At 45.3% G+C, this 11,015-nt stretch overlaps 1 protein-coding gene across 1 annotated transcript; it reads right to left on the reverse strand.

The window, feature by feature from the left end:
- Positions 1 to 5,562: 5,562 nt before the first annotated feature.
- On the reverse strand, positions 5,563 to 6,949 carry LOC120909647 (gastrula zinc finger protein XlCGF7.1-like). Its single transcript, XM_040321410.1, has one exon. It carries the CDS (start codon positions 6,601 to 6,603, stop codon positions 5,710 to 5,712), a length of 894 nt encoding a protein of 297 aa, XP_040177344.1. The 5' UTR covers positions 6,604 to 6,949; the 3' UTR covers positions 5,563 to 5,709.
- Between the last annotated feature and the right edge of the window lie 4,066 nt (positions 6,950 to 11,015).

Here is an 11,015-nt window from a genome sequence, read left to right on the forward strand (position 1 = left end):
TTACTGGGTGTATAAAGTGCAAAAAATAAGATCTTATTACCTCCTCTTCTGCAACTTCCAGCAATGTCGCCTCTCTACTTCCTCCCGACTCACCTCTCACCCGCAAATTCCTGTCCTTATCTGACATCACTTCTTGTCTGTATTCCATAGAGACTTCCTGTCTTGGTAGAAGATGGTCACCTTGTGGAGCTCAGAGGAACTGCAGCCTAGAGTACCATCTCATAGTGTGAACAGTGGAGTAGATTCAGATAGAATTTACGCCGGTGTATCCATAGATACGCCGCGTAAATTCAAATCTGCGCCGGCATATCTACTTTCTGTATTCAGAAAGCTAGATACGCCGACATTTGCCTAAGATACGACTGGCATAAGTCTCTTACGCCGTCGTATCTTAGGGTGCATTCTAACGCTGGCCGCTAGGGGCGCTTCCGTTGTTGTCGGGGTAGAATATGCTAATTACCCAGATACGCCGATTCACAAACGTACGTACGTCCGTCGCAATGTATTTACGTTGTTTACGTTAGGCTTTTTCGGCGTAAGGTTGTTCCTGCTATTAGGAGGCGCAGCCAATGCTAAGTATTGACATCGTTCCCGCTTCGAAATTAGAATTTTTTGCGTCGTTTGCGTAAGTCGTTCGCGAATAGGGCTGGACGTAATTTACGTTCACGTCGAAACCAATACGTCGTTGCACCGTACTTGAAAGCAATGCACACTGGGATATGTACACGGACGGCGCATGCGTCAATCGAGTCAGGTCATCATACATTTACATAAAACACGCCCCCCCTTCCACATTTGAATTACGTGCGCTTACGCCGGCCCCATTTACTCTACCCCGCCGCAACTTACGGAGCAAGTGCTTTGTGAATACTGCACTTGCTCCTGTAAGTTACGGCGGCGTAGCATAAATACGATACGCTGCGCCGCCGTATCATTGCGCGCCCCTACCTGAATCTACACCAGTGTTTCGTCAGATTAAGCGACCCATCAAAACTTGCAACGGAAGTGATGTCCCGTCACGGCCATCTTGGTACACCCCGCACTCAGCCGCAGTAAGCCTACGGTCTGAAGTCGCCAAGCGGACATCTTTTTACACTAGGGTTGCCACCTTTTCTTCAAGCCAAACCCGAACACTTTAACCACCTGGGACACCTTTTGGTGCCCCAAGTAGAGTAGTAATATGGTGTGCATAGCGTGCCGCAAGCGAATGGTGGGCGTGGCCAGATTACGCTTCTTGACATCATCACCCTGCCCCACAGCGATGCCAAACCTGCCACCAGACGGGCGTTGCAGCTTTCCAATGGCAACAGATTTGCGTGTTACTATCTTAGTTACTTGGGGAGCCACAGTCTGGCCTGAATAATGTGTCCGGGTTTCAGTCCACCTGAAACCCGGACACAGGATTCAAAACTCGAACTGTCCAGGTGAATCCCGTACAGGTGGCAACCATATTTTACATCCACCAAAATCTTGCATTTCACACTTATTTTTACCACAAAAATGAGCTTATATTGTCAAATACAGTATTTAGAAGTCTGTGACACTGTTTTGATGTTGAATTTTTATTCATTTGAGCAGAAAAACATGCGACAAAACATGCGGATGCACGAATAATGCCCAACGATCTGCAGTACGTTATGTCACCCCAGCTGCTTGTAATGTTCTCTATTTTCTATCCCTTTCTGTGATTGTCATTTCCCCTTCCTCTCGGTTAGTTTTCTGTATCCTCCTTTACAAGTCCGCACATGGGGGCCAGGAAAAGCCAACATTCCTTTTTGACCATCTTAAACACTTCTGTATCAAATCCACCCCATCTTATTGTATTGCCTTATTGTGTTCTGCATGCAATAAAGACAATTGTGGATGCCCAAGTGTTTGGGGAGTTCAGTCATCTGACAAAGACCGTCCGCGGTGATTGTCTCTGCAGGTTAGGCATGGAGATCTCATGAAGGGATAGTGAGATTTTTACTGTATAACAAGTTCTGTGGAGAACATTTCCTTTCCCTTTAGGATAGCAAAATGGCTTCTCCTGTGTGAGATTTTGGATGTCTTCAGGATAGGAATACGGCTTCTCTCGTGAGATTTTTGATGTCTTCAAAATAGGAATACGGCTTCTCCCGTGTGAAATATTTGATGTCTTCTTCAGGATAGGAATACGGCTTCTCCCGTGTGAGATTTTTGATGTCTTTAGGATAGGAATACGGCTTCTCCCGTGTGAGATTTTTGATGTCTTTAGGATAGGAATACGGCTTCTCCCGTGTCAGATTTTTGATATCTTCAGAATAGGAATACGGCTTCTCCTGTGTGAGATTTTTGATGTCTTTAGGATAGGAATACGGCTTCTCCCGTGTGGGTTTTTTTATGTCTTCAGGATGGGAATACGGCTTCTCCCTGTGAGATTTTTGATGTCTTCAGGATAGGAATACGGCTTCTCTCGTGTGAGATTTTTGATGTCTTCTTCAGGATAGGAATACGGCTTCTCCCGTGTGAGATTTTTAATGTCTTCAGGATAGGAATACGGCTTCTCCCCGTGTGAGATTGTTTATGTCTTCTTCAGGATAGGAAAATGGCTTCTCCGTGTGAGATTTTTAATGTCTTCAGGATAGGAATACGGCTTCTCCCGTGTGAGATTTTTGATGTCTTCAGAATAGGAATACGGCTTCACCCGTGTAAGATTTTTTATGTCTTCTTCAGGATGGGAATACGGCTTCTCCCGTGTGAGATTTTTGATGTCTTCAGAATAGGAATACGGCTTCACCCGTGTAAGATTTTTTATGTCTTCTTCAGGATAGGAATACGGCTTCTCCCGTGTAAGATTTTTTATGTCTTCTTCAGGATGGGAATACGGCTTCTCCCGTGTCAGATTTTTGATATCTTCAGAATAGGAATACGGCTTCTCCTGTGTGAGATTTTTGATGTCTTTAGGATAGGAATACGGCTTCTCCCGTGTGGGTTTTTTTATGTCTTCAGGATAGGAATACGGCTTTTCCCGTGTGAAATTTTTGATGTCTTCAGGATAGGAATACGGCTTCTCCCATGTGAGATTTTTGATGTCTTCTTCAGGATAGGAATACGGCTTCTCCCGTGTGAGATTTTTGCTGTCTTCAGGATAGGAATACGGCTTCCCCCTGTGAGATTTTTAATGTCTTCGGGATAGGAATACAGCTTCACCCGTGTGAGATTTTGTATGTCTTCAGGATAGGAATACGGCTTCTCCCGTGTGAGATTTTTGATGTCTTTAGGATAGGAATACGGCCTCTCCCGTGTGAGATTTTTGATGTCTTCAGGATAGGAATACGGCTTCTCCCGTGTGAGATTTTTGATGTCTTCTTCAGGATAGGAATACGGCTTCTCCCGTGTGAGAATTTTGATGTCTTCTTCAGGATAGGAATACAGCTTCTCCCGTGTGAGATTTTGTATGTCTTCAGGATAGGAATACGGCTTCACCCGTGTGAGATTTTGTATGTCTTCAGAATAGGAATACGGAATCTCCCGTGTGAGATTTTTGATGTCTTCAGAAAAGGAATACGGCTTCTCCCGTGTGAGATTTTTGATGTCTTCAGGATAGGAATACGGCTTCTCCCTGTGAGATTTTTAATGCCTTTGGGATAGGAATACGGCTTCTCTCGTGTGAGATTTTTGATGTCTTCTTCAGGATAGGAATACGGCTTCTCCCGTGTGAGATTTTGTATGTCTTTAGGATAGGAATACGGCTTCACCCGTGTGAGATTTTTTATGTCTCCAGGATAGGAATAAGGCTTCTCCCTGTGAGATTTTTAATGCCTTCGGGATAGGAATACGGCTTCTCCCGTGTGAGATTTTGATGTCTTCAGGATAGGAATACAGCTTCGTCCCTGTGTGAGATTTTTGATGTATAACATTTTCTGTGGAGAACATTTTCTGCACTCGGAATAAGAATACTGTCATGGACATGCAATAATGTCTAGCAGCTTACCTTCTCCTCCATGTGTCAATTAGAGGCCTGACTCTCTTTCTGGCTGCCTTTTATCATCTCCTCCCTGTATGGCTCCACCCCAGAAAGTCTATATTAACTGTTGCACTGCAGGTCTGCTTTACTGTTCAACTTTGTTCATTAGCTTGTGTTCCTGTCTGCCATGTGCTACGTTTACCTTTCTGTGTACTGATTTTGGCTTGTCTCTGACTACTCCTGTTTGCCTGTGACCCTGACCTTTGGCCTGTCCCTTGGTTACCCTTGTTTGCCTGTTGCCCCAACCTCGCTAACCCATCACCATCCCTTGTGTCCTCAGTGGCTGCTTCCCCTACCGAGTGTGACCTGGGGGACCCCAGGGGCTGCGACCTGGGTTTAGTTGCAGCGAAGGCCATGCTCACCACTAGAGGCTCTGGTGAACACCTGCTGGACCTTAGACTCCGCGCCCTGGGGAATCTTGGGTTCACGTTTCCTGTCCATCCGCAGCAGTCTGCTATTGGGTTCACTACCTTGCGGTGCACCCCTGTCTCCATCGGGGTGCATTTGTCACCTGGCCACAGGTGACCCGACAAATACGGCTTCTCCTCTGAGACTTTATTTTTTTTATGCAATCTTTATTTGGATTTAAACATGAAAAATAAAACAAAGAGCAGTATAAATCAAAGCATGTTTGCAATACGTGCAACAACAGACAACAGTTTGACATATGGTAGAGTGGCCAGACGGAAGCCACACCTCAGTAAAAGGCACACGACAGCCCGCCTGGAGCTTGCCAAAAAGCCCTTGAAGGACTCTCAGACCATGAGAAACAAAATTCTCTGGTCTGATGAAACAAAGATTGAACTCTTTGGCCTGAATGGCAAGCGTCATGTCTGGAGGAAACCAGGCACCGCTCATCACCTGGCCAATACAATCCCTACTGTGAAGCATGGTGGTGGCAGCATCATGCTGTGGGGATGTTTTTCAGTGGCAGGAACTGGGAGACTAGTCAGGATCGAGGGAAGATGAAAGCAGCAATGTACAGTGACATCCCTAATGAAAACCTGCTCCAGAGTGCTCTGGACCTCAGACTGGGGTGAAGGTTCGTCTTCCAAAAGGACAATGACCCTAAGCACACAGCCAAGATAACAAAGGAGTGGCTACGGGACAACTCTGTGAATGTCCTTGAGTGGCCCAGCCAGAGCTCAGACTTGAACCCGATTGAACATCTCTGGAGAGATCTGAAAATGGCTGTGCACTGACGCTCCCCATCCAACCTGATGGAGCTTGAGAGGTCCTGCAAAGAAAAATGGGAGAAACTGCTCAAAAAATAGGTGTGCCGAGCTTATAGCATCATACTCAGAAAGACTGGAGGCTGTAATTGGTGCCAAAGGAGCTTCAAGGCTGTGATACTTATGTACGTGGGAGGAGCCTGTGATACTCATGTACATGGGAGGAGCCTGTGATACTTATGCACAAAGGAGGAGCCTGTGATACTTATGCACAAGGGAGGAGCCTGTGATACTTATGCACAAGGGAGGAGCCTGTGATACTTATGTACATGAGAGGAGCCTGTGATACGTATGTACATGAGAGGAGCCTGTGATACGTATGTACATGAGAGGAGCCTGTGATACTTATGTACATGGGATTTTTTTTTTTTTTATACATTTTCAAAGATTTCAAACTCATGTTGTCATTATGGGGGATTGTTTATAACTGGTTTCTCCTCTGTGTGAGATCATTGCTTTAAAACAAAATTAGATTTCTGTGGGAAATGATCAGGAGAGGCATTCGGGCTTCTGGCTCGTGTGCAGTCTCTGATGTCTATAAAAACTGGGCTTATCATAAAAACTTTTCCCGCACTCAGGGCATGAATATGGCCTCTCCCCCGTGTGAGATCTTTGATGCTTAAGAAGATCTGACTTATGCATATAACATTTCCCGCACTCAAGGCACGAATGTGGCCTCTCCCCCGTGTGAGATTTTTGATGTTTAACAAGGTCTGATTTATGCATATAACATTTCCCGCACTCGGGACAGGCGTTCGACTTCTCGCCAGCGTGGGATCTCTGATGCCTGGAAAGAATAGGCTTATCTGAAAAACATTTCCCACAATCAGGGCAGGAATACGGCTTTTCCCCTGTGTGTGATCTCTGATGTATAACAAGTACAGATTTCTGTGTGAAGCACTTTCCGCACTCGGGGCAGGCATATGGCTTCTCGCCCGTGTGCAATCTCTGATGTCTGTTAAGATGGGTCCTCTGCGAAAAAAACTTCCCACACTCAGGGCAGGAATATGGTTTCTCCCCCGTGTGCAATCTCTGATGTTTGGAAAGATTGGACTTTTGTGAAAAACATTTCCCGCACTCGGGGCAGGAATAGGGTTTCTCTCCTATGTGTAATCTCTGATGTCTGGAAAGATTGAACACATGTGAAAAAAGTTTCCCACAATCAGGACAGGGAAATTTCTCCTTCCCCGAAATTCCCGCACCGTCCCCCTCAGTATGAGGTTCCTCAGAGTCAGAGGGACTCCATGGTCTATCCACACTGTGAAGTCCTCCATCCATAGTGGAGCTCATTGTCTTTTCTCCTCCCCAATCTCCGGTGATGTCCTCATCTTCCATTTTACAACCTGGAGATAAAGTGAGACGATCCTTTGAGGGTTTCTCCATGGCGTGTCCTGAAAAAATAGAAAAACATCATCAATAGATATGAGAGGGTTAGTTCACTTCCATCAAGATTCCATCTGGATCAGGTAGATATGAGTGAGGAGATGTTCTCTGTGGAGGTCCCAACCAGCTGGCACTCTTCCCCCATCAAAGAACCTTTGGTCCTCCTCCCAGATCACTTCTACATTTACACAGCCTTGTCAGAAGAGCAGGAGCCAATGGGGACTGGGAGGGGCGTGCCCTTTACACTACCACAAGCCTAGGCACTGGGTCATGTGACCTCTGACTGACCCTCTTGTCTAAGTTCAGACCCCATATGGGGGGGGGGGGGTATGTGGAGGCCCTCCTTTTTGTAAGAGGGCTTTATTACTCCAATAAGCCTCCAGCTTGTAGACCTGCACAACCAGTGGGCTAGGCATGTGTGGAAGAGACATTTGTCCTCATTAACATGGGGACAATGTGCTTTGTTAGGTGGGCTCCTAAGGACCAGATATTGCCTATTAGCCTAAAAAATGTCCGGGACTGATTTCTAACATTTAACTTTCATTGACTTCAATAGGGTTTGGCTACAGTACCCGAACCTTACTCATGTTTGCAGAACCCACCTCAAATCGAACCCAGGAGTGTTTGGCTCATCACGCAATAAGGACCAATCAGTGAGCAGTAACAGAGGAAAGATACGAGAAGAATATATTATGGGTCACCTGTGCTGATCTCTGTAGGAGTGTCCTCCTCTATGAATGTCCTCGTCATTCCAGCCTCCTCCGTATATTGCTGATCATCCCTCACATACGTCTCTTCTACGTCACACTCAGTTTTCATGATCATCAGATCTTCACCCTAAACCAACAGAATGGCAGAAAATAACATCTGTAACATAGAAGTATTTATGATGTGAGATCACATAGAAAATATCATCTTGTAGAGTCCACACATCATCTCCACATGTCAGAGTGTTCAATCACTTTATGTTCCCGACCCTCAACTCCACCTACCTGATGATGGTGGGGGATGGTGTGACCTTCCTGTGTGGAATCCCGGGAATACAGAGGACGGGAACATCTCTCTGGTGGGTTCTTGGTATTAGGCGTTTCCACCATGATGTCCTTATAGAGATATTTGTGTCCTTCAAAAAACTCCTCCGTCACATCATCCTCTTCTTTAACAACAATATTATAATCCCAGAGGTTTCCACTCTGAATATAGAATAAAAATGACATCAATGGTAACAATGCAGATAATGTACAGATCCTAATGATACTATCAGTGATTGTTCCTCATCTACCTGATGATGGTGGGGGATTGTGTGACCTCCCTGTGTGGAATCCCGGGAATACAGACGAGGGGGACATCTCTCTGGTGGGTTCCTGGTATTAGGTGGCTCCATCATATCCTTGTGTCCTTCTGAAAACTCCTCCATCACCCCATACTCCTCTTTATACTCTTCTTTAACATCAATATTATCATCCCCGAGGTTTCCACTCTGAATATATAATAAAACATTCCTTGTAACAAACATGCTTGTGTATAAATCAGAACTACCAATAATTGTTCCTCATCTACCTGAAGATGGTGGGGGATGGTGTGACCTTCCTGTGTGGAATCCCGGGAATACAGAGGACGGGGACATCTCTCTGGTGGGATTCTAGGTGGCTCTATCATACTGTTCTTGTAGAGATCCTTGTGTCCTTCAGGGATCTCCTTCATCACACCATACTCCTCATCCTCCTCTTTATACTCTTCTTTAACAGCAAAATTATTACCCCCGAGGTTTCCACTCTGAATATTTATTAAAACAGTTATTGTAACTAACGTGCTGTGTATAAATCAGAACTACCAATAATTGTAAATCATCTACCTGGTCATGGTGACCTTCCTGTGTGGAATACAGAGAACGGGGACTCTCTGGTGGGTTTCTGTAGCTGGATGACTCCACCATGGTGTCCTGGTACAGATCTTTGTTTTCTTCCTCCATCACCCCATCCTCATCATCCTCCTCTTTTATCTCTTCTTTAAGCTCAACTTTAGAACTTTTCCGGTTTCCACTCTGAATATATAATAAAAATGACATCAATGGTAACAATGCAGATAATGTACAGATCCTAATGATACTATCAGTGATTGTTCCTCATCTACCTGATGATGGTGGGGGATGGTGTGACCTTCCTGTGTGGAAGGAGGAGAACATCTCTCTGGTTGGTTCCTGATATTAAGCGGCTCCATCATATCCTTGTGTCCTTCTGAAGGTTCCTCCATCACTCCATACTCCTCATCCTCCTCTTCTTCATACTCATTTTGAATGCAAATATTTATATCCTTGTTGTCTTCACCCTAAACCAAGAAAGTGATAGAAAATATCTTGTAGGATCTATACATTGTCTTCATGAGTAATTTTCATGTCCTAGATGCTCAGTCCCACCTACCTGATGATGGTGGGGGATGGTGTGACCTTCCTGTGTGGAATCCCGGGAATACAGAGGACGGGGACATCTCTCTGGTGGGTTCCCATTACTGGATCCATCTGTAGGAAACACACACACTGACTGAATACATTGTTTCTATGTGTTTATCAGATGATGGGGGATCTAGGTGGAGCCTCCGTACTGCTCTCTCCTTTACAATAAAGTCTCCTCTTACCCGGTGATGTGAGGGGCGGCTGATTGTCCATCATGACGTCCTTGTAGAGATCCTTGTGTCCTTCTAAATACTCCCACTCCTCCATGGAGAAATAGACAGTGACATCCTGACACCTTATAGGAACCTGACACACACAATGATACAGTCACCATCCAGACACACCCCTTGTCTGTTACTGGATAATGTCCCAGAATCCTCCTCACCTCTCCTGTCAGCAGCTCCATCATCTTCTTGGTGACTTCTAGAATCTTCTCCATGTTGTGTCTCTCAGGTTTTAGGGAGTCACATGGAGGCACTGTGATGGTCATATGATCACCTGACTTCACAAGAGGAAATCTCTGTATTGGAGAACCAATAGGAATATCATGTTAGAATCCCAGAATCCTCCTCACCTCTCCGGCCAGGTCTGTGTATTATTAATACAGATAAGAGTGATGTCATGTGACCTCCCAGAATCCTCCTCACCTCTCCGGTCAGGTCTGTGTTTTATTAATAGAGATAAGAGTGATGTCATGTGACCTCCCAGAATCCTCCTCACCTCTCCGGTCAGGTCTGTGTTTTATTAATAGAGATAAGAGTAATGTCATGTGACCTCCCAGAATCCTCCTCACCTCTCCGGTCAGGTCTGTGTATTATTAATAGAGATAAGAGTGATGTCATGTGACCTCCCAGAATCCTCCTCATCTCTCCAGTCAGGTCTGTGTTTTATTAATAGAGATAAGTGTGATGTCATGTGACCTCCCAGAATCCTCCTCACCTCTCCGGTCAGCAGGTAGATGATCTCCAGGGTGAGGCTTAGAATCCTCTCAGTCATGTGACTCCGGTCCTCCTCCATCCTCATTGGTCATGTGATCTGTACAGGTTTCCTGTAGACCAATAATTGATAACAAACAATTGACTGTACTGATTGTACAATATTAGGATGGGTGTGTATGAGGGATAATATGAGGGTTTCTATCATGTAAGAACGATCCCCCGTGGGATTACACACAGAGAAACATTCCGTTTAGTGTTTGCTCTGTTTTTTTTGGTGTCTGGGAACCTTTATACCCAAATAAAACTCCTATCCTCTACACATCACCAACATGAAGAGAATGTTCTGGCCCTGTAAGTGGGAGAAATGTGTTGCCTCCTGAAGGGGTTAATCTAGGTCTCCACACTATATATGTGTGTGTAGCATCATCTGCTGGAGATAAAAGACGTCACAGTGACTATGGAGGAAGAGGACGGACATGACGGGGTTACTGGGTGTAAATAGAAAATAAATCTTATTACCTCCTCTGCTGCCACTTCCAACAATGTCTCCTCTCTACTTCCTCCCGACTCGCCTCTCACCTGGCACTTCCTATTTAAACCTGACATCACTTCCTGTCTTCCATAGAGACTTTCTGTCTCTATGGTAGAAGTGAGATCACCACCTTGTGGAGCTCAGAGGAACTGCAGCCCCAAGAACGGTCTAGTGTGAATGTGACGAATGCGAAGCGCAGGCAGAGAGCATCTGGAGAAATCACATGGAACCTGATTTTCCGGCATTTATTGGGGAATTGGGGTATATCAGAGGGGTGGCAATAGGACGTAGCACAGAGGAGTATTCCTCAGAGCAGCAGTATGGCACGGAAAGAAAAAAATGATCCTCAGGGCATTAATATTGCACAGCTATAAATATACCAATGCACAGAGTGGCAATATGACGCAGCAAAGAAAGCTAGTCCACTGAGCAGCAATATGGCACAGCAAAAAATAAGCAGTTGATGGGGTGGCAATAGTTTTGCCACCTC

The sequence above is a fragment of the Rana temporaria genome, chromosome 8, assembly GCF_905171775.1.
Source record: "Rana temporaria chromosome 8, aRanTem1.1, whole genome shotgun sequence".
Taxonomy (NCBI): Eukaryota; Metazoa; Chordata; class Amphibia; order Anura; family Ranidae; genus Rana; species Rana temporaria.